Here is a 25527-nt window from a genome sequence, read left to right as displayed (position 1 = left end):
ATCGTGGAATGAAATGAAAGAGAAAGAAAGGAAAAACAACCATGGCAAGACAGTTTGTTTTATAGTGAATAATTACGTGACTGTGAATGTTTATGCATATGATACTGCTCTATAAAAGCGAACGTGAAGCGAGCAGGAGGCGAGTTGAGAGAAGACGTGTTGCTTCTTCAGACATATGGAAGGCAGATGGAAAGATCATTGTGTTTGAAAGTCGGAAGTTTTAACAACAATGTCGAATTTAACTGAGAAATTGGTGATTTGAAGTGCAAAATAAATAACACTTGAGTTATTTAATTATAAGCTATTTCGGCCCTTGATAAGCGGTGACTCAAAAACAGAAAAAGAAAAATATGGACAGATTCGACTTTTGCGTGATATCCGAGTTTGATGGATCTACCACTGGACCGTCTGCCATCGAATGGGTTGAGAAGGTTGAGAAAATCTGTAAACTGTGCAAGAACCCAACTTGGGGATGAACCAGACTGGGATGAAATCAAGCAGAGCCTGTATACAGCGTATGGATGCGTTTGTTGCATGGCAACAGTTCACGAGCTGGTGACTTCATCCAAGGAAACGGTTAACATGTACCTAGCCGATTTACAAAAGTTATCTGTACTGTTTGGTGGGGGTCAACGACAAGATATTAAGCTGTGCCTTTTTAGTAGGCTTTCCTGAGGAGATCAGTAAACTGTTGCGGGTATCATCATGAATTGATGAATTGACAACAGACGAGTTATTGGCCCGAGCTCGAAACATCTATAAGGAACAGGAGCCAATTGCAGCAGCAGCTAGTATTCGACCTGCAGCATTTAAACCACATGGAGGCAATGTGGATTCTCTCCCAGGTAGCAATAAGCATGTGTCCGGTGTGCTATAAATGTGGGGAGGCCAATCATTTTGCTAAGGAGTGCCGGAGTCGAAGTGATATGAGGGGTGTGTATCCACGAGCGCAGAGAACAGTACAATGCTATCACTGCAATAAGCTTGGGCACATATCTCGCAAATGTTCGGGGAAACGAAGTTGGGGGCAAGGTACTATCGTCACCCTTGCCCCCTGCCAACCAAAAAACACAGGATTGCCTGTCATTGGTGTTAAAATTGACGGTGTACAGTGTTTGGCACTCATAGACATGGGGTGTTCCTGGTCTATAGTTAGTGCACATCGCTTTCAGATGTGATGGAAGCAACCAGTCCGCGTTATGACCATCAATGGCTTATCCTTAGCATGTTGTGGTGTAGAGACAGTCATGATCTGTACTGAGAAGGGTGACACAGCCGAAGTTGACGTTCTGATGATGCAAGAAAAACCTCTTGGCTACGACATGTTGATCGGAATTGATGCAATACAAGCAGTAGGAAGCATCATAATCACAGCGGCTGGAAATGTAATGCGTAGTGGAGTTTGTGCAGCTATGTCTATTGAAGAAAAGGACTTCTATGCTACGTTTGATGACAACAAAAGGCATGGACTGCGAAGTGGAAGTGGACCATGAGCTAGGCACTAGATCGGCTGTACGACACCATTCCAGAGTATGCAGTTTCTACCAAGAATAGGGCCGCATATGAAGAAGAGCTCCAGACGTGGATTGACTACTGTTGGTTAATACCGTACCCACAGGAATGTCTGGGACCACCCAAAGGATTAATTGAGCAACTTACTAAAAACCAAATTCGACCCATAATGGATTACTGAGAATTGAATCAACATGTTGATGCTTTCACCGGAAACACAAATGTGTGCGCTGCTAAACTAAGAGAGTGGCGTTAGAAAGGGAGTAATGTAGCACTGCTGGATTTGAAGAGAGTCTACCTGCAGATACATGTCCATGAGTCATTATGGCCATTTCAGCCAGTGATAATCAAGGGAAAACGATATTGTTTGACACGTTTAGGTTTTGGCCTAAACGTAGCACTCTTAATAATGACAGCTATTATTAAAACTGTTTTGTAATGTCTGTAGATGAGGTTCGAATGAAACTGGAATCTTTTGGTTAAATAAGCAAAGACCATAAGCACCTAAAGGATGGAGTGCCTGTATTAGGCCTTGAAGTCTGGGAAGAGGGCAATATTTTGTGATGAAAGTGAGGGAGCCCAATTCCAGAGTTACCCAGTGTATTGTCAAGGTGCATTGTGTTTTCTATTTGCGGTAAATTAGTAGGACATCTACCTGTCTGTGGATGGCACCGATTGGCAACAGGACTATTAAAAAGATGAGTAACTGCAGTAACCAAAGGATAGGATGACATGATGGATGATGATTCTCTCCAGCAAATGATATTCAAAACGTTGACTAGAGTATATAGGAACGACCCTACTTGGGGTGAGTTCCAAGTATCTGGAAACAAACTGAATGCATGGGTTGATGCAAGTTCACTGACTACAAGTGTTGTGTTAGAATAATTGGGTGCTTTTGTGGAAGATGCATGCTGGCTTTGTCTGAAAAATGATGCCCAGCATATATTTAGCAGAACTTGATGGCATGCTAAAGGGCTTTAACCTTGCATTGTAATGGCAGGCCAAGGTTGTGCATCTCCACACTGACTCATTGTGTTTACCAATGGTTGACTGAAACCTTGACTGGAAAGGCTCGAGTTAAGTCTAAAGCTGCAAGATGTTAGTATGAAGGAGACTGGCAATAATAAAGCATCTAGTTGATGAATTCAGCTTACAGGTGGACATTACCTTAGTTTTGTTGGTGCAGAATTTGGCTGATAGCTTGACTCAGGTACGAAAGAGGTGGAATGATGTAATGAGGCAGGGATCTGCTCCTCTGCAACTGACATGCACGACTGTAACAGGTCAATTAACACCTAATCAGATGTGTATATCAGCAGAGTGGACATCCCGGAATTCGGAGGACCACATATTTTGTCTGAAGAGTGTGTCCTGCAAGGGCATCAATCAAGGCAGCCATACACTCGTGCAAAGAGTCAGCGAATTGATCTGGCACCATCCCAATGGCAAAAAGGGAAGCTTAAGGTAGATGACAACTGGTGTCGGGTAGGGATGGATGCAATGTATTATATGATGGCAAGCATTTTTTGACCTTAACAGATTGTGGCCCAACACGTTTCACGATATGGCATCTGTTGACATGACAGGATGCATCTAGCATTATACGACAGTTGAGAGTCATCTTTCTTGAAAATGGTTCCCCACTTGAAATCCTGACTGATAATGCTACTACATTTCGATGTCAAGAATTTCAGAAATTCACACACGAATGGGAGATTAGAACGCGTTATGGATGTGCATATTTTCCTGAAGGTAATAGTATAGCAGAGCGGTGTCACCACACCATCAAAAGATTCCAGAAGCAGTGTACTGGTATGATGTGACACCCAAGGATGATGCAACACCAGCAAATGCACCAGCCAATGGGATTTACCACTGCAAACAGCGTATAAAAGGAATAGATGTCACACCATCACTCGTTAGAGTTGTCAATACACCATATAAAGTGGGAGACTGTGTTTGGGTAAAACCTCGGAATGCTGGGTGCAAAATTTTGCAGAGAACAAATAGATAAAATCATAAGTCCTCAGGCTATGTTGGTTGGTGGTGTACCACGTCACATGAAAGATATCCGCCCCTATAATGCTTCTTCTGATTCTGAGGATGATGAGGAGGATCACATACAGTTCAGGGATGATCCTGATTGCCTACTGCCCCTTCAGGTGAGCATAAAAACACTACCTACAGAACCAGATGAGGGAATGATGGGACATACTGATGGCGATAATGATGAGAAAGATGGGCATGAGGAAGTGATACCTCCAATTCCTCATCAAAGTACCCTGTCCACCCCCTTGATTGTGAAACACCGCTTATAGCATCACGAGAGGGGATGATGGAACATACTGAGGAAGATGGAAATGAGGAAGTGATGCCTCCAATTCTTCAAAGATACTGCCCCTCCCCCTGCTCTAATTGTAAAACACTGCCTGGAACCACTAGAAGGGATAATAGAACATACTGGTGGCAATAATGGTGGTAATGAGGAAGATAGCAACAAGGAAGTGCTGTCCCTGTTTCTTTGAAGAAGTACCCAACAAAGACGACTGCTCACTCCTGCTCTGCTTGTGATCATGAGATCGGAGGAGTGTAGGGAAACGCTTGACTTACTTGACTAGCACGTGTGCATGATTCAAAGGGTCGGTTGTGGAATGACATGAAAGAGAAAGAAAGGAAAAACTAATATGGCGAGACAGTTTGTTTTATAGTGAATAATCGTGTGACCGTGAATGTTTATGCAAATGAGACTGTTCTATAAAACATGAAGCGGGCATGAGGCTAGTTGAGAGAAGGCGTGTTACTTATGCAGACGTGTGGAAGTTAGCTGGAAAGATCGTTGTGTTTGGAAGTCGGAAGTTTTGACAACAGTGTCGAATTTAACCGAGAAATTGGTGATTTGAAGTGCAAAGTAAATAATACTTGGGTTATTTAATTATAGTCTAAAACGACTCTTCTTTTCTTTATACTTGTGAACACGTGTGCATCACTTCGGAAGCTGCCAATGAGAGGATGAGAGAAAAAGAAGAAATCCATGTGTGGGGTACATGCGAAAGGGGGGTACTGTTAAAGACTAGGTTATGGTTAGAAACAAAAACAAAAAAAATTAATAAGTAATATACGACGTACCGGGCGTATCTGCATCGCTCTTTGGGAAAGAAGAAGGAAAGGATGGCTAGCTCATTTATAAACCCGAAGGGCATCTTGGGAAGGCAGGGCATGATGGGAGAAGCTATTTTTTTTTTTTTTTGTCTCTTCCTTTTTTTTTTTTTTTTTCTTTTTGATAGGAGGATATAAAAGCTGGGAAAAATTCCCTGCAAGACAGAAAAAGAAAAGAGTCGTGAATATCTTCTCTTGAAAAGTATTTCATGTTGCTGACGTTCAGACTGTGCGGTGTGACATTGGTGGCGAGAGGCCAGGTGTGGTCGATTGGAAAAAAAGAGGGCAGAAACGAGCTGTTGTCGAGCGAGTGACTCACTCCTTCCTGAACCCTAGAACCGAATCCTGATCGTAACCTTTGAAACAGCATCGGAATTAGCATTTGTTTTTGAGCAAGAGGGAGCACGGGATTTCACAAACTGTTACAGGTAGTTTTCAGCAGGAGAGGGATAAAAGATTGAAAGATGTTTTTTTCCTGCAAGGTACAAATTGACAACATACTAGTTTCAAGTCTTGATGATGGTAGTCACTTGAAGAACCTAGGGAGCTAGGTTCCAATTAAAAATAAGCAAATGCAAATTCCTTCTTGAGAATATTACCTATTTAGGGTTCAAATATCCTCTACCAGAAAACATGACTGTGATGACAAAATTCCACACACCCAGAATGTGACAGAACTGAAACCTATCTTGAAGCAATGAATCATTATTTGTCCACCCGACTTGAATCACTACATAGTCTATTAAGCAAGGATGCAGTTTGGAAATAGGAAGCCTATCAACAGAAAGCTTTTGAAGAGTGTTAACTGTTCTACACTGGCACTGATGGATTATTAACCATACTGCACTTCAAAGCAACAATTTCCAGGCTTAAATTCGACACACTTCCACCAAAATTCACTACTCAAAATTCGACACATTGCTGTCAAAAACTCGCTACTTCAAAACTCGACGCTCTGATATCAAAAACTCAACTTCAAAATACGATGCTCTGCTGTCAAAAACTCAACTCCAAGACACAATACTCTGCTGTCAAAACTCTCAACCCCAAACACGATGCACTGCTGACGAAACTTGCTACTTCAACACCTAAATCTAAAATCAATCTTGTCTCTGAAAAAGTTTTTTTTATTTCAAACCGGAAGCATTTCATTTGTGTGACAATATTGCAAGCATATAAAGAGAAAAGGACGCCTTTTTTTATTCTTCATTCTGTTTGACTGCACAGAATGCTGCACAAAACATGTATGTACCAATTTTTAAGGCGTTTAATCACAGGAGTAACATATCTTGCCTTTGGTAGCGTTTCAGGCTACAAAGAGATAAAGAAAATGATATATAGAGCACATCTTCTGATTCATTTTGACCAGTTAAAGCGTACACTTGTGCAAATGGATGGCTTGGAAGTAGTATTTATACAATTGATGAAAGATGGCAGTCTAAATCCAGTGTGTTATATCTTCTGAACGCTCTCAAATATTGACCAGAATTATGAAAGGAAAGATTAGACCTGTTTTTGCAATGAAGAGGTGAGAATAGCTTTACGATGTTCACAGACCATAATGTGTTGTTACATCTGTTTGAAAAGAACAGACCAATTCCAGCTATGACAGCTGTTCGGATACAGTGTTGGGCTCTGTTCTTGTCTACTTCTAATTACAAACTGGAATACCAAACAGGATATCTCAATGATAATAGCGATTGTCTGAGTCATCTGCCATTTGAAGCTCCAGAAGAAGACATCTCTAAATCTACTGATGAAATATATACGATGGATCTTGTGAAAGTTCCAATGAACATAGAAACTGTAAGAGCAGAGATAAGGAATAGAAATTCGCAATGAATGATTGAAACGATATCAGTTGAAGTGTGCAGTTAAAACCTATTTTAATAAATGGGAGATTTATATAAGCATGGTGAGAATGAAAGCATTAGCTAGAAACTATGTGGTGGCCAGAACCGGATAGAATTACACCGCTAAGGTGTGTGAAAATATCTTTTCAATCTCTCTTTTAATGAGCAGATAGTGCAGCGTGCATACATTCAAGGAAATAATGAAGAGGATGGCGAAAGACTTGTAAAGATCCTTTCAAACAAAAGTCAACAGATGCCGTTTTAATTTCAGGACAACTCCATACAATTGGAATTCCTCCAGCTGAATTGCTATTCAAGCGGCAAATAAGAACAAATGATCAAGTCTTCATAAGGAATTTTGACCCTGGTAAACAGTTGAAGACATCATCACAATGTAATTTTGGAGGTGGAGATGGAGATATTCAAACGACATAATTAAAAGGACGACGCTAATTCCAGAAAAGGGTGTGACCGATGTGAATGAAACCACAGATGATATGGTAACAATCAGTACCATGGAGTTTTCCAAGGATGCAGGAACAAGAAAAGTCAGAATGAAGTTAGAAGATATCGAACAGAAAGCAACGCCTCTTCTTCGGAGTTTTAAACGTGTGCATCTGAGACTACATTAATTGATTTGTCTAAAAATTGATGATACCAAAGATATGTCTTCCTTAAAGCAATAAGCTTAAACCGAAATTACTGGCCTTGTATGCAAGTTTTTATCTTGCCTAGAGGGCGCGTTTTTTTTGTTTGTATTTTGTTTCCATATTAATAAAATAGAAACGATTATTACCGTCTAGATGAAGACAGTATAGCTTTTTGAAACACAGACGCAACATACAATTTTAATATACTCACACTAGCTGCCTATCTCTCTTTATAAATAAAGGCAGGGCAAGGACAGAACTTGCTTTGTCTTGGTATAAAACCGCTAATCGTGTTTAGTTTGTGCTTTCATTCTACCATTAATTGTTTTTCATCTTGCTTTTACATTAATTGTTTTTCATCTTGCTTTTACATTTTTTAGTAATTTTTGAATGCATAAAAAACAACAATTCTTAATTGGAAATGTTTTATTAAAAATCTATCATGAAATTCAATTCATAATTCAATCTGAAACTTGACACTATAATTATATACAATTTTTATTAAGGATCATCATATTTTATTTTTTTTTTTTTTGAGAATCACCATTAATCAAGGCCCGAAGGCCACACGAGGATAGGGGTTAATTGCCTACGAGACATTATCCTCAAGTTTTAACGTCTCTCTTTATAAGGGTTTTTCAGGACAACCTGGCATGAGGATACTTTTTCCCACAAGTAAACCCAACCAAATATTCCAAATCACATAGTATTCGTAGCCCAAATAAGATCTCTTCACTATGGCTAACCCACATTGGTGAGGAATGATGCACCTTTTCCAAGTGATGTTACCTCAAGTAACAAGAAACTATATAAATTCTGGCACAAACATCAAAACATTCGTTTGTTAACCGTTGGTTTCATGAATTTTTAATTTGCAATCCTGGGAACAAACAATAACTTTCTTAAATTACAACTATCACCACTTCACCTTTCTAAATTTATTTCTCTTACTTTTCTTTGGGACTAAAATATTCTCCGCAAAAATGGTAACACACAAGAATACTGTTCTGGTATTCTTCTCTAGATTTCTGTTTTTGACAACATAAAAAAATATTTATATCTTTTTCTAATGAATCTAGAATAGTTTTTGTTTTTTAATATCTGTACTCCTCAAATTGCTGCTCAACACGATTGAACATTCTGAATAGGAAAGAACTTGAATGCCTACTAGATACTTCCTCGAGGTTTTAAGTTCTCTCTATGCAGAGGTTTGTCAGGATAACCTTGCTGAGGATACTTATCCCTACAAGTAAACCCTGACTAAGTAGTGGAAATCACTTTGGTATAGCTAACGTACATTGATTTTTACAAGGAATGGTACACCTTCTCCAAATGACAAGTAACAACATAAAGCTGAATACTCTACCAGACCAAAGATGAATTCTTGTCTTGGAATCTAGTAAAACCAAGAGACCACAAGACAGATATATGATAAGATATTGAAATGGTCAATTAATCAAAGAAAAATTATATTTCTAACTTCTTTACTAATTCAGTGTTTGTGAGCCAAAGAGGAACTTTAATGGAATACTCGATTATCTATGTATCTCATATAGAGATCAAGTTTTAGCCCCGGGAAAGGGGACCCCTTCATTTCTGAGAACTTTGACTGAAGTAAAATGAAACAAAAGTGAGAAGCCTTTATATAATAGATGATTTTCTCATCTGTTATTCATAACATTGGATGCCAACTCCAACATTGTCTTTATAAAAATGACAGACGTGTATATTTGCTGATAATACCACGATGACATGAGTGGAAAACGAATGCACACATATTCGAGGCAATAGTAGAAACCCCAGAAAATGATTTTCAGTCCATAGTGGAATGGGCCTGTAAATGGTTTATAATATTTAATGTTACTAAGACTAAGATTAATGAGAATTTTAATGGAATACTCAAATATCTATGTATTTCATATAGAGATCAAGTGTTAGACCCAGAAAGGGGGTTCCTTGATTTTTCAGGACTTCGACTGAAAAATGAAACAGTGAGAATAACCCTGAATCTTTAGTTTTGATGATTTCAAGTAGTGATTAGTAATTCATTTGTAAAGGACTAGCAAGTTACAATATTTTTCTATACACATTTTATTGTTAAAAATGATCAATACACGAACAATATAATTATTTTCTTACCTGCTAGAGAATGTACTGACCAATGGTGAATTTTGCTTCAGGGCAAAGGCATATGGTCTTGAACTAAATTGCTCGCCAATGTTTTTAAACTTGCAGTCTTTTGACATATACCATTGTACAATTGGTGATTCCGTTATGTAAGCAAAATTTCCTTGTTCCATTCTTTTAATCGCTTCAGACGTGTTCGTGAGCATTCCGTATTCCTTTATTTTATTCCATATATTAGCATATTTTTCGCTGATCGGATAGTGCCAAACTGCCAAGCTTTTTTTTTTATGTTCACTTGAATCTTCCTGGAAACTCATTTGCTTCCAACTTTTGTCAAGTTCATGTTCAATATTTGCCATTCGCTGGAAATAGCGCATCACGGATGTGTTGTACATTACAGAGTAAGTGACCTTTGACTGGGCAAGGTCATCCAATGAATTCAAATCATTTGTGATTCTCTTAACGGTTAGAAATGCGGCTAAGTTTGCTGTGAATGTTGACATCATGATGATGCAGAAAAACCAGAAGCCAGCAACAAGTACACGAGAAGAGAATGATGTCGGTGGTTCTCCTCCACCTGTTAAAGAAACAATAGTACACTTGCTCTAATTAAATACATAAACTACATCATAAAAAGGTAAAGTGCCAAATGATATGGACTAAAATAATGTCAACTTAAAAAAAAATCAGAAAATTCTATATAGACAATAGTGTATACTGAAACATCATACGTTTTATATATAACAATTGTCCGTATCTAAAAAATATGTAGAAAAAATTAAGAGAGAATCTCTTTCTCTCTTCCTTTCTCTCTCTCTTATATATCTATATAAAATGAGAATTACAGTTAAGTTTACCAAAATGATCCAAGATGGCAAAACTAAAGTAAATTATAAATATTAAAAATTAATATTTATAAAGTAATCTCAACCAGATGTAAAAGCTCGATAAAACCAAATAGGAGGTAGAGCTTATAATAAGAAATAAATAGTTTATAAAACATGTCAAAAAACACTTAGGAAAAGAGTTAAAAACATATTTAATTTTAAAAAGGAAACACTAAATAAATGGATAGTTCTTAATCCGCGGAGTTTCGAAGAAATACTTTCCTTCTTATCAGATGGTAGGATTTAGCAAAATGCGGGATCGAATTTTGCTTGCAAAAGTATTAAATGAAACTACAAGTAAGTCATAGATCTTACTTGATAACAAAAAATGAAGCAGAGGGAATAGGGTAAATAAAAAAGTGATTTCATGTGAATGGCTAGTCTGGTGAATGGTAAAATTTCTAATGACGGTAAAATCCAAAGATGCAGACGTCATTGGAAATCTAACCCTTCACCAGACTATCTATTCACATGAAATCACTTTTTTATTCACCATATTTCCTCTGCTTCACTTTTTGTTATCAAGTAAGATCTATGACTTACTTGTAGTTTCATTTAATACTTTTGCAAGCAAAATTCGATCCCGCATTTTGCTAAATCCTGCCCTCTGATGAGAAGGAAAGTATTTCTTCAAAACTCCACGGATTAAGGACTATCCACTTATTTAGTGTTTCCTTTTTAAAATTAAATATGTTTTTAACTCTTTTCAAAAATGTTTTTGAACATGTTTTATTAATTACTTGTTTCTTATATATATATATATATATATATAATCATAATTTAGGAATTTAAAATTCGTGATTTGAAAAAGTAAAATTTCAAATATAGAAATATTATTGTATGCAAGACAAAGAATACAGTATAGTAAAATATATTTCCTTAACCCATGAGTTTTCAATGTTTATACATCTCCTCGGAGGAAAAATATTAGCAAATATTATAAAAGATTTGCACCTAATTTGCTAAAGGTAATAAACATAGAAAATTAAATTAAATGTTTTTAAAGTTTTTAAATCATTTTAGCTACATGGAATAAGGGAAATTGTATATTGATGCAGCAAAAAAAGGATATTGAACTTGAGATCGAAAGTGTGAGAAAAACGAGACATTGTCATATGATACACAAAACACAACAATGAGTTAAGAAGGCATATATTCACAAAAGAGATATTTTATATGTTTAAAATGGAAGGTTTACAGCAATAGGAAAACATAGAATGTCCGTGATTATTTTCAGAGTTCTTGTAAAAACAAGAGGATTCATTAGTTGAGACATTTGAAGAAGTCTGTATCGATTAATTAAGAGCTGTGAGTTTCAGGGGGTCAGGAAAATCGTATTCAAAACTTCTCTGCTCAATCAAATATATTATAATTAAATGAAAGTTGTTTTTAAGAGTTAATATTCTTTGTTTATCACATTAGGAAATAGTTCAGTGATAATAGTTTCGAAATATTGCAATTAATGAGTTGTTTTAAATGAGTAGACGGCATTAAGGGATTCAAGCCTTTCAAACCGTCACTGTGTGTGTGTCGCACTTTGCAAGTGTGTGTATGCAAGTGACAGTGTATGATTACGCGAGTTCAGGATTGTGGCGATTAGGGAGATGTAGCACTGTCTGAATTTTGGTCTCAACTATTTATTGAAAAAAAATCTGGTCTTAGACGGCGCCTAGAAAAACCAATTCGAATAAATTCAGAAAGTGCTCTAATTGGTCAAAATATAATTATTTGTTTACATTAATTCAGGCTTGCACGGTGCGTAGAAACGAGTTTACAAAATTTGATTTTAAACACCGAAGGGTAAACTTCAGTGCTACAAATCTGTTTTACGACAGCTGCCAACTTTTTTAAGACCTGCATTAGGTGGGAACTTTTGCTTTATATTTTCCCAACAAAACCAAAGAAGAAAGTTAACCTACAAAGTAATCTACATACATGATATCGAGAGAGAGAGAGAGAGAGAGAGAGAGAGAGAGAGAGAGAGAGAGAGAGAGAGAGAGAGAGAGAATCTTAAAAATCTTGAAAATCTTACCTGATTGAGTTAGTGATCCAATTACAAACCACATGCTCTCTTTCAAATTGAAGACTCGCTGGTTTTGTAATTGATCTTTGTCTGAGAATGGACTAAGACGATCAAAAACATGCAGCAAGATGCTTGTTGTAAGAAGCACAGCTGCAAGGCACAACCAAACATCCCAGTGAAAGACTTTCATGAACGAGAAAAGATCATCATTATCCTCTGGATCTTGAAACAAGATCTGGATACCCGCAAAGTCATAATATGGCAAAGTAAAATCCACAACTGATTCTCGTTCGGTTGTTACAGAGAGAGAACCCACAATAATGTCTGCTTCCTGTACAATAGAATAATAATAATAATCATCATCATAATCATCATCATAATAATAATAATTGCACAATGCACTAAACTCAAGGAATGATACTGACCAACTCCATGTGAAAAGGAAAGATGGAGAAAGGGGCTGGTTTGTATAGAAGACTGTAAATAACACAAAAAAAGGATTAGAAAAATACATAATGCAGAACACCAAAAGAATAGTTACCACAGCAAGAGACACTGAAAAAACACAAACAAGACATGATGGTGAAAAAGACAAGAAAAGAAAAATGGAAAGGGAAGCAGCTACACGGACGATTCATAAGGATTACAAAAGATGAGACTAACGAAAACATCTGGAAATTGCTAAAAAAAGGAAACCCAAACAGGGAAACTGAATCCCTAATAACAGCTGCACAAGGTAACGCAATCAGAACCAACCACATCAAAGCAAGGATCGACAAGACACAAGAAAACAGCAAATGCAGACTCTGTGGACAAAGAGACGAAACAATAAACCACATATTAAGTGAATGCAGCAAACTAGCCCAATAGGAATATAAAAATAGACACGATTAAGTGGGGAGGGCAGTAAACTGGCAATTATGCAGACAACTGCATCTTGAACACCCAGACAAATGGTACAAGTAAAAAACAGCAGCAGTACTGGAAAACAAAAATCACAAGATCCTATGGGACATGGATATACAAACGGATAAACCCATTCAAACAAGAAGACCAGATGTCATAATAGTTAACAAGAAAGAAAAGTTTTGCCAGATTGTAGATTTTGCTGTTCCAGCTGACCACAGAGTGAAGATCAAGGAGATGGAGAAGTGGAGCAAATACACAAAGTTGACCAGAGAGCTCAAAGGGGTCTGGAAGATGAAGTATTAGTATGGGAACAATACCGAAAGACTTTGAAAAAAGTATGGGAGAGATTGGAATCAGAGGGATGGTTGAGAAGATACAATGGATAACAATAATGAAAACTGCAGAAATATTAAGAAAAATACTTGAATGTGGAGACTAACAGACATGGACTACAGACACAAACTAAACATGCAGAAACGGCTACAGATGTAAAACACAAAGGAACATCACATGAAATCATGAAAAATGAAATGATATAATTGCAAGATACTGCCCCCCCCTTTTGTGTGTATGTGTGTGTGTGTGTGTGACCATAAACCGGCACTACACTAAATAAGTAAGGATGGTCAAGGAGGGTCAAGGAGGGTAGAAAGACTGAGGAGAGACCTCAGCTGGTTAAGTGCAAAAAGGACTGAGACCTTGGGGAGGCTTATTGACACCTAAATTCCAGCGAAGACCAGTGGTCGTCACTAACGAGAAATCAATGGTCAGCAGCTGTTGTGATGACGTGAATTCTTTTGCAAAGGTCATCAAATGAGGTGGAGAGTACTGGAAATCTGGGGAGACTTGTTGTCACTCAGACTCCAGAGAACACCGCAAGTTATCCTCAAAGAGCAATCTTTGATAATGTGACTGCTCTTAGTGAGTAAATAATAAAGAACACTCCCAGAAAACTTTGAAAAAAGAATGGGAAAGATTAGAATCATAGGAATGGTTGAAAAGATATAACGGATAGCAATAATGAAAACGTCTGAAATATTAAAGAAAACCCTTGACTGCAGAAACTAATAGACATGAGCTACAGAAGCTAGCTGGACACAGAGAAACTGTTACAGAAGTAAAACACAAACACCACATGGAATCAAGAAAACTGAAACAGTATAATTGTACGTTAATACTTTCTCTCCCCAAAAAAAGAAAAAAAAAGAAAAATCAACTGGCACCACACCAAATAGTGAAGGAGGATGGAAAGACTGAGGAGAGGAGGCATTAACCAGAAGAGTGCGATTGGAACAGAGTTTCATAGGCGGGTAGTTCTATGAAAGAAGCTTCCTTTTGATTCAGGCACAGTACAAAATAGAGGAAATTGTTGATAGTAGTTGTAGCTAGACAAGGTTTTTTTTTGTAAGAGTTTGGTAAAGGGGGGACCATAGATTGAAGCTCAACAAGCACTTTCCATGAAAAGAACGATAGAGCAGGGACGAGCTCGCAACGCCTCTTCTGTGGGAAAGAGGTTGCAGAGAAGAGAAAAGGGCATCACCTCCTAGATTTTGAAACCAGTTTGAGCCCTGTCAAGGTAGGGTAGGATGATCTGAATTGCTCCTGCCCGGATGTGGCAATAGTACTCCATTCTAGGATGTACTTGACTCTTATACAGGTAGAGAATTACATCGGCAGTGAGGTATCTGCAGGAGTGGTAGAACAATTCAACCATTTTTGAAACGATTTAGGCAATGGATTTGATATAAGTTTTTCATTTCAGATCTAAAGTGAAGGTCAGTCTCAGAAGCTTGTCAAAACATCGTGTTTCTTCAAGATGGAAGCCATTCATTTCAAGTGGGTTATATGAGGGTCAGAGCATTTATGATAGAAAGATACATTATACGCATTAAAATTAACCAGCCACCTTTTTCCTCATTGCACCACGTGCTTTAGGTCAGAAGAGAGAGAATCAGAGAGATCTTGATCATTGCCAACTTTTGAAGTGTTGCCATAGATGGTAATGTCGTCTGCATAAATGTCTACGAATGATCTAAGAATGTGATTTGGGAGATCATTAATGAAGATCAGGAAGAGAGTCGAGCCCAGAATGGAACCCTGAGGGACCCCAGCATTGATACTATGAGTTTCTGATTTCTGCCCATGAAAACTTTTATAAACCTATCAGAGAGAAGGGATTTAATAGCTGAGAAGACATATGCCATACACTGTCAAAAACCTTTGATATGTCAAGAACAATTATTCTAGAAACGAATCCCCCATCAGGATATTTATTAATCCTGTGTTATATTACAGTTAGTACATCAACTGTAGATCTAAAAAAAACAGAGACTGTACTACATGTCACGGAGTAGGTTATTTTTTTACCACTTCTCTATTTATCACAGATTCCAGCAACTTACTTATGATACACAGGAGTCTGTACTGAGATGCAGATAACTGGTCTCCAGTTTTGCAAGGTCTTGGAAAGCATTTTCCTTTAAGGCAAGATTTAAACAGCCTTATAAGTATGCTTGCTAGTTCCGGGTGATCTTTTCTGAGCACTATAATTGGATAGAATTCATACAGATTTCATATTTACTATTACAGAACAAATTATTTATTGAATATTATAGTACTGATTTCAAAAGTTAAAAAAAATGACTTGGGTGCCATCAGCAAGAATCGAAATCAAAACATTTAGTGCTCCAGCTGTGTTCTCTACCATTTAAGCTACCGACAGATAGATAAAAATAATTTAAAATTAAACCACTTCAAGCTATGAATAAATTTGCGCATGTGCATAAGTAATAGAAATATGCCCGCAAGTTGAAATGGACATTTTGCATTTCAATCTGCCGACATATTTCTGTGCATGTTAATCATCCATCCAAACAAAGATTTTACTCATTTTAAACAATCCTTGGTGTATGATTAGTATTTCCTGTTAATTTCAGCGTTATGTGACCTGCAGTTTGAGAGTTTATCGGTTAAATCTTTTCACACATACACACGCACCTGCATACATTTACGGCTTTATTTATATAGACTAGCAGGTTACCTACCTTGTTCTATCATTAAATACACTTAATTGCGATATTTAAATTTATGCAGTTTCGTATTTATTATAGAGCCAATTCTCAATTGTTTCCAATATACAGTTGTAATTAAAGTTAAAACAATCACTACTATGGATTTGGTACAATATAATAATCAATATAGAATATCATTTTTTATTAAAATATCATATTTAAGCATATTTCACGATCAGGTACCGGCAGACAGCTTGCTAATAAAAATATAATTTTCCAATTAATTGTAAACAATATCGTCTTTTAGAACAACCGAAGGGATTCTCTAGAAAAAAAAAACTATTTTAGAATAAAATTTATTTAAATGTCACCAAATACATGCTATGATTGTTATAGCCATGAACATTGATATGAAAATTATGATTATTACATGTTATGAAAATCGTTAAAACAAAATTTTAATTTGAACAGTTAATGGTATTTTCTAGTTAAACAGTTTCTCTAATGATTTGATGTTTCAAATCATTAGAGAAACTGTTTAGCTAGAAAATACCATTCTGATAGTAAATTGTAAATTGATGTTGTAAGAGTATCAAGTTTTTGAGGTTGTTTGCTGGCAACGATATTAGTTTTCATCACCTGAATGAATGATGATGAAAGAAAACTATAAGTAAAATACCAGATGAACACAATATAAGATACAATCCAAGATACACATGAAAATAAAGGTGAAGCTTCTTGGATCAAGACTAAATTATATATATATATATATATATATATATATATATATATATATATATATATATATATATATATATATATTAAGTAATGTGATTTATAATTTAAAAGTTTAAAAATGTTTTGTTTTTTTTTTTTTTAAATTTTATATATATATATATATATATATATATATATATATATATATATACACCCACAAGTATGTATATATATATATATATATATATATATATATATATATATATATATATATATATACATTAGTTGAGCCAAAAGTAGGTGGACAGTAAACCTATTCAAAATGCAGTCCACCTACTATTGGCTCACCTGCCATAAATATATGTATATACATAAATAAATGACAAAAGTTTATATTCCAAATTTCAAGATGTTGTCAAGCTTACAGGTATTAAAATTGCTGTAGACTCTTGAACATTTAATCGAATGAATCAGACCACAACTTCATCCTTGTCACCGACAATTTGACCAAGATGGACATCAAGACAATTTCTCACTCTTCCTATAGTCCAGACCTTGCTCTCTGTGAAGATGCAGAAGATTTGCATGAAGTTAGTCCCAAGGGTGCTCAGAGAAGATCAGAAAGAAAAACGTTGTCATGACAGCAAGGAGATGGTCGAGCTGATCAATTCAGATCCCACAGTTCTTGATCCTTTGGTGACCTGCAATGAAAGCTGGATCTACTGCTATGGCCCAGAGACAGAGTTTCCAGTGGAAGCATGGAAGCATGCTTGTTCTCCCAGACCCAAGAATGTCAGACAGCAAATCCACCCACAAACTTATGATGATCCTTTTTTTTTTGATAGCATAGGCATGATCTACATGCACTGGGTTCCCACTGGACAGACAGTATACAAGGAATACTATGTTGAGGTTTTAAGGGAGTTCAGGAAGAGATTCTGTCGGAAGAGGCTAGCATTCTTCAAATTGGGTAAATGGCATTTCCACCAGAACAATGCACCAGTCCACAATTCCATTGTTGTCACAGACCAAGATGTTCATCATAACAGTTCCTCACCCTCCCTATAGTCCAGACCTTCCTATCAGTGACTTTTGGTTATTCTCTAAGCCCAAGAAAAACTTTAGAGACGGTCACAATGGGACAATTCAGGAGATGAAAGAGACCGTGATGAGGGTGATTGACACGCTCACACAAGAGGACTTCCATGGGACCTTCCAGAAGCTGTTGGAACGGTACAACAAGTGCATTGCAGCCAGAGGAGATTACTTCAAAGGTGAATTGAGATAAATGTATATACTATTAATAAAAGTGCCGATACCACAAAGTGTAGAAACTTATTGAAGGCACCTCGTAAGTACAATGTAGCTACTTGGATCAAAACAAAATCGTATCATTTTCACTCACTCCACAATGCTATACACTTTTTGAAATGCCAACAACTTTTTCGTTCTGAAATAGAACAAAGGCATCCAATTTACAAGTATATTTTCAAATATTGTACTGGTATTATTTTTTGGCGTTTTTTTTTTTACATTTAATTATGAAGTCTTGAAATAATGACGAAACGTTGATGAACATATAACTTGGTTTGATCCTTTTTCATCTCTTTCTCTCTCTCTCTCTCTCTCTCTCTCTCTCTCTCTCTCTCTCTCTAAATTGAGGTTTTATCACACTAACATAGATATTAAAATCCTACATTTTCTATTAAGAATTATTAAAACGAACTTAATATATACTCAGTCATGTATATGTGAGCACCTGATTTGCATATTCTTTGAAAAAGGAACTTTAATGAATTAATTATTCATTGTTTATGACTTCTTATTGGATGACTGGCTTCATATTGCGCTCTGTTCTATCTATGCATATTTTCTATATTGTGCATAATTGCATAGCATTTAGAAGGAAAATGCTCTAGCAAACGCACATGTATTTATATATATCTATCTATATGTATGTATAAAAGTGACCTTGTCTGTGTGTTCAGAATGGTCTTTACCAAACTCCTCTTTTATCTACAGACTTGAAACTTGCTGGCTTAAACTTACAGAGCAAATTCGATTTAATTTTTAGTCAATAAAAATAACTGCTCGGAGTCAAAAGGGAAAAAAAACATTGACCTTGGCAGGAGTAAATCGACTAAACCTGTTACATCAGCCCATGCGCAAATATACAGTTATAGCTTAAACAATTTTTTTTTTTCAGTGTTTGTATATGTATGGATTTAGGTCAGATGGTAATGATTAAGGCTCAAGCACTAAATTTGGCTCCTATTCTAGCTGATGGAACCAAGTAATATATTTTTTACTTTTGAAATCACTACTATATATTAGGTACAATATAATAATTGATAGAAAATTGACTCTATAATAAAAAATACGAACTCTGTATAAATGAAGATATCATATTTAAGTATATTTTACAATCGAGCAAAGTTGGGCAGCCTGCTCATATATACTTATAAAAGTGACCTTGTCTGTGTTTGTGCGGAATGGTCACTACCAAATTACTCATAAAACTTTTTCTATATAGATTATAAACTTGATATATAGGGTATCTGTGGTACTAATTCTATTTGTGTTCCAGCTGGTAAAAATAGCTGCTAAGGGGTCAAAATTGAAAAAAAAATTGGAATATGGCAGGAGTAAGTCGACTTAAAGTGTATCATCTATACATGCACAAATATACATTTATACGCTTAACTGCATTAATTTTTTAAATTTTGATATGCATGTGGACTTAGTTCAGATAGCAACGAATAATGCTGGAGAGATACATGTTCTGGTTCGATACTAGCTGTTGGTACCCAAGTCATATTTGTTTTTTGTTTTTTTAACTTTTAAAAGCATTACTATATATTCGGCACAATATGATAATCAATATAGAGTTGGTTCAAGTATATTATGAAATCTACATCAATTAAAATATCATATTTAAGCGTATTTTGCGACCGGGCAACGTCGGGCACGCTACTAGTACACACACACACACACACACACACACACACACACACACACACACACACACACACACATATATATTCTTTCTTCCAAGTAAGTGTTTCCCGGGGAATATGATATATTGTTTTTGTCTTTTAGCAAAATATACTTGAATGAAAACCTATTTCTTTAATAAGTTTTTGTTCTTGTGTGTGTATAATGATTATCATTTTTTGTTAGTAAAAATAAAACTTATACTAAATAAACATTGCCTGAACCTGAATGCTAAAGGCCTCTTGTGTTTCTTGTCTCATTCATCAAAAGAGTCTGCCGAAGCCATCTAGTTGCTATGGGTAGAATACGACACACGATCAAATACTAATCAACAATCAGTTAACGGGGGTCTGCTCTGCCATCATCTACTACAGAGATGTTCTTCCGACTATCGCTTGCATCTGCTGAATGAGTTAACAACGAAATTAATATACATAAATACACACATGCACGCACACACACACACACACACACACACACACACGTAGACGTACACAGACAAAAAAGAGGCACTTGTATTTATTGCTAACAGCTGCAGTGTGTTTATAGAAATTGGAGAAGTGTTTTGCAAAAAAACAAAAAAATAAACAAAGATATTAGACTAAAGTGATGAAGTGATGGTTCAGTGTTTAATATGTTAGACTGTAGCCTAAGAACTTTGCTGTTTAAATAATCGTCCATCTGATAAGTTATATATATATATATATATACATATAATATATATATGTATATATATATATACATATATATACGTATATACTTACATATATATATAAATTACATATATAATTACATATATATATATATTTATATGTGCATATACTTACATTTATAATTACATATATACTTATATATATATGTGTGTGTGTATACTTACATATATATATATATATATATATATATATATATATATATATATACACTCATGAGCAAAAAAAATGGGCCAAGAGTGAAATAAGGAAGAAATCGATTTTTCAATATTTTTTTTAATTGAAAATTTCTATTTTGCAAATCATTATTATTATAGCATATAATAATAAGTGGAAAAATGAATCCTAAAAATGGTAAGACTGTATCTTGGTGAGTATATCAAAAACCGAATTGCAGGATTAAAGCAGTCCAAAATGACTTACAAGCAGATTTTTGATATTTTAAGAACAGAAAATATGAAAACATCTCTTTCTGTAGTGTAGCGAATTATCAAAGGTTCTGTTATATTCCTAAATACTTAGGAAATAAAGACAAACGTGAGTTACACCGAGTGGTATGTGTAATGGGGTTTATTTATAATACAGAAACGTAAGGCTGCTCGCCTAAGGTAAATAGAAGTACATAGTAACAAGTATGGGGAAGAAAGTCTGATAATCAACACGTAAGACTATCCGTCTTACTGCGACTGCTTGTCTGCCGCTGTCTGCCGCTGTCTGCCAAACAGTCCAATATATATATACAGTTTGTAACCGGTGTATAGCCAGTTATGTTCCTTCACAACACCTCCCCCTGAAGCTGAAATCTTCCTGATTTTAGCTTAAATACCTCTTCCTTTTAGGGTCAGGGCTTAATCTCCTGGTAACTTTTCTCTTTCTTGCGCTTTTCCTTCTGGTCAGCGTTACCCGGGGTAAAGGTTTCTGTCCAGCCCGTATGGTCGGTTCAGGCGAAATATTCATTGTTTGCGGTACACACGCTGGTTTTGGTATATCAAAAATATCGCACAATGTTTCCATTGGTGTCTCTTCCACATTTGGAGACAGTCTGGGACGTATTTGATTTCTGTGTCTTTTGCAGACAAAACTTAATCCATGCTCCCAATCCTTTTTTTGATAATACCTTCAACCCACTGATTTCGTCCATTTTGAAAATTTTTGAAATATACATTTTCACCTGGGGAGAAGCACTTGGTATTAAGGTTTTCTTTTTTGAAAACTTTCTTTTTCTCTGGTAGCAGCCTATCGAAGACAGATCTTATCTTTCTTGCAAACATTAGCTCAGCCGGGGAAGAATTGACATTATTATTAGGATTTGGTGTCACCCTGTAAATTGCTAAAAATGTTTGAATACATTGTTCGTCTGTGTCCGTAGTAAGATTTTTCTTAAGTGCCCTTTTAAACGTATCTACAAATTTTTCGGCCAACCCATTCGATCGTGGATGGTACACAGGTGTTGTCATATGTAGAATATTTAGTGAGTCACAGAATTCTTTGAATTCATGAGCAGTAAATGCTGTTCCATTATCGCTCACTAAGGTTTTTGGCACTCCAAAACGGCTAAAAATTTCATTAAGCGCACTCACAGTGTTTTTTGCTGTTGGATGTCTAAACTTAAATATTTCTGGCCATTTTGAAAAAGAATCTACAATAATCAAGTAAAAATAACCATTTATAGGTCCCGCATAATCAATATGCAGACGTGACCAGGGTAGGTCCGTCTTTGGCCATGGCGTCGTTTTTACTGGAGGATCTCGAGCTGCTAATTGACATCCTCTGCATGTCTTGACACATTTTTCAACTTCCTTGTCCATACCAGGCCAGTACACATATCCTCTCATAAGGGATTTCATTCTCGAAATGCCCGGATGACCTGTATGAAATTCCTTCAGAATTTTCCTCTGTAACGTTAGTGGAATTACGATCCTCTCACCATACATGAGCACATCTTCACAGATGGAAAAAGGCGTTGTTTGATCTACCTTTTTATTTTTTTTTATCCATCCCAATTGATTTTTCATTTTCTTAATGAAAATGTCATTTACTGCCTCTTTTTTTATTTTTTCGAAAGTTACCGGAAGTTCACGTATCATATTACACATTGAACTTGTACATTCACTTTCGTCTTTAAGCGCAGCAATTACCGTTTCTTCGAAACTTTCGCTTCTTTTAGGGATCAACCGTGATAATGCATCTGCGTGTCCTAACTTTTTTGAGGATACATGTTCCATCTTAAACTGATAGTTTAAGAGGGTTACAGCCCATCGCTGTAATCGATTCGCAGTATGTGTGGGAATGCCTTTCTTTGATCCAAATATGGTAAGTAGGGGTTTATGGTCGGTTTGCAAAATAAAAGATCGTCCATGGAGAAATCGATTGTACTTTGTAATTCCAAATATTATCGACAGCGCCTCTTTTTCAATTTGGCTGTAATTTTTCTCCACTGCAACCAACGTTCTTGAAGCATGGGCGATAGCTTTTGTCCTACCATCCTCATACTTGTGAAGTAATACAGCGCCAACACCGTAATCACTGGCGTCCGTTGCTAGTATTAGTTCCTTTTCTGGATTGAAATGTGCCAATGCTAAGTCTGACAGTAGACATCTTTTGATATTTTGGAAAGCAGATTCACCTTCCTTATTCCAGTTCCATTTAACACCCTTTTTCAGTAACTCGTTAAGAGGAGCTCTTAAATTATGTATGTTAGGGATGTAAATTGCATAGTATTGAACTAATCCCAAAAACGATTTTAATTTTGTCACTGAATCTGGAGCAGGCATCTTTTCAATTGCTTCAGTCCTTTGTGGATCCGGTCTTCGACCCTCTTTGTCGATTATTTGACCTAGATATTTAATTTTTTTCATAAAAAAATCGCATTTTTCTGGGCTCAATTTAAAACCAAATTCCTGTATTCTTTTGAATACTTCTTTTACATGCTTCTTATGATCTTGCAAATTTTCACTTTTAATTAGGATATCGTCAAGGTAGGCCATTGAAAATTCCAACCCTGCCAGCATCGTGTCCATAATTTGCTGGAAAATAGCAGGAGCAACCTTTAATCCAAAAGGAAGCCTCTTTAGCTTAAAAATGCCCTTATGAGTATTTATGCCTAAGTATTTGGAGCATTCATCGCTGATCTTAATTTGCAAGTAAGCATCTGAGAGGTCTATCTTAGAAAAAATTTTTCCTCCGTTAAGCTTAGAGAACAGATCTTCTGCGGACGGAAGGGGATAATTATGGTCCAATAGACAGTCATTTAAACCCGTTGAAAAATCTCCACAGACCCTTATTCTGTTATTTTTTTTCTTTACATACACGGTTGGACTTGCCCAATCTGTGTGGTTAACTTTTTCAATGACTTCCAGTTGTTGAAGTCTATCCAACTCTTTTTCGATTGCGTCCATCGCTGAAAAAGGCACATTCCTTTTAGGTTTGAATACTGGAGTGGCATTTTTCTTTAATTCAAATTTTGCCTCTGTCTTAATACAGAGTCCTAGTCCTTCGGCAAAAACATTGGGAAATTCAGTTTTCAAATCCTTCAGGAAGTCTTCCCTTTGGTTTGCTTTTTCTGCAGTTAAAACGTTACAAAACGAATTTATGGGTTTCTCCCATAAATTAAACAGGACAATCCAATCTACCCCAAACAGGCATGTATTCTTTCCTGGTACGACGTACACTTTGGATTTATGAGTCTGGTTAGCGAATGTCACTTTGCATTTTAATTCTCCCTTGAGCTCTAATCTTTTGCCGCACACACTTCTCGCCGTCTTTCTGGTTTTCGTTAATTCAGGTCGACCTATCCTTTTCCATATATCTTCATTTATAATACTAATATCTGCACCGCTATCCAGAAGCAATGTAACCAGATGTCCATTTATCCGAACATCAACATATTTCCGTCTTTCGCAGCTTTTTTCTTTATTCATGCGAAGCGTATTTACATTATCGGTCCCTTGTCTTTTCTTCTGGGCACAGTATGTTCCCTTGTGACCTCTGAGACCACATTCATAACATATTTTGTTCCTAAACCAGCAGGTCTTATTGTTGTGTCTTAAACTACCACAACATTTACACTTTAGCTTTGGGTCTTTGTATCCTTTAAGGATCCTGTGTTCTTGGAACCTGGACTTTCTTGTGGTCCCTTGCCTTTTTACTTGCTGCACCTTAAAAATATTTTTCTCTTCAATGCGAGTGTTGTCTTTCTTTATGTTAATCAGACGTTGACACTCTTCAGTGACTTTTTGCAATGTTATGTTAGGATCCGCCTCCATAATTGTTAGGATCCGTGAACGTATATCTTTGTCCCTTGGTGCTGTGAGACCTTGTACAAAGATTAAACATTTAAATTGGTCTGCGGAAATTTCATTCAATTTAAATGATTCGCATAAACAGTTCACAGTGCAAGCATATTCTAGATAGTCTTCAGCTTCTGCCTTCTGAATGTTCAAACATTTGTATCTAGAGTGAAATAGGCTATCCCTTTTATCAAATATTTTCGACAAGGTACTAATTGTTTCCTCGAACGAAACCTCCTCCGGTTTTTTTGGTAGAATTAGATTTGCATACTTGGTGTTTTCATCAGTACCCAGTTTTTGTAGTAGCAGGGTAACTTTTTCCTCATCGGTCCAGTCTAAACATCTTTTCATAAAAATTGTTTCGTATCTTCTGTAGTATGCAGGGAAAGTAACACCAGTATCCGGGGAGTAACGAAATTCCGTTAGTGAATTTGAAATACCCTCGGCAGAAAAATTAGTCTTCTTCCCGGTCGACGTTAGAATTAGCTTTTCTAAATTCTTTTGCTGTGTCGACATTTGTCGTTGTAGTATGTTTGTTTGTTCTTGTTGTGCCTCTAAAGTTTTTTGTGTTCTTTCTTGTTGTTGTTGCAGCTGTTGCTGTAGCTGTTGTTGTTGAATTTGTTGTTGTTGTTGTTGTTGTTGCGCTAAAAATTGTTGAGTCATTTTTGTCTGTTCCTGGATGCTAA

The 25527-nt window shown here is 36.2% G+C and overlaps 1 protein-coding gene and 1 long non-coding RNA gene across 2 annotated transcripts in view; one reads left to right on the top strand and one right to left on the bottom strand.

Annotated features, from left to right (window-relative positions):
- Positions 1–25527, bottom strand: part of LOC145293098 (ionotropic receptor 25a-like) — a 322383-nt gene that overhangs the window by 9470 nt on the left and 287386 nt on the right. Inside the window, exons 11-12 of the mRNA XM_080139474.1 lie at positions 12221–12542; positions 9314–9878 (exon numbers count right to left, since the gene is read on the bottom strand). Of these exons, the coding sequence (XP_079995600.1) occupies positions 9314–9878; positions 12221–12542 (887 nt within the window). The remainder of the gene's footprint in view (positions 1–9313; positions 9879–12220; positions 12543–25527) is intronic.
- The window catches only part of LOC145293099 (uncharacterized), a 199416-nt gene that overhangs the window by 52946 nt on the left and 120943 nt on the right, over positions 1–25527 (top strand). The gene's annotated exons all lie outside the window — the stretch shown is intronic.

This window comes from Euprymna scolopes, chromosome 14 (genome assembly GCF_053919585.1).
Source record: "Euprymna scolopes isolate OS-2025 chromosome 14, ASM5391958v1, whole genome shotgun sequence".
In the NCBI taxonomy this organism is placed as follows: domain Eukaryota; kingdom Metazoa; phylum Mollusca; class Cephalopoda; order Sepiida; family Sepiolidae; genus Euprymna; species Euprymna scolopes.
The sequence above is the reverse complement of the archived record's forward strand: the minus strand, read 5'-3'. Positions and strand labels throughout refer to the sequence as shown.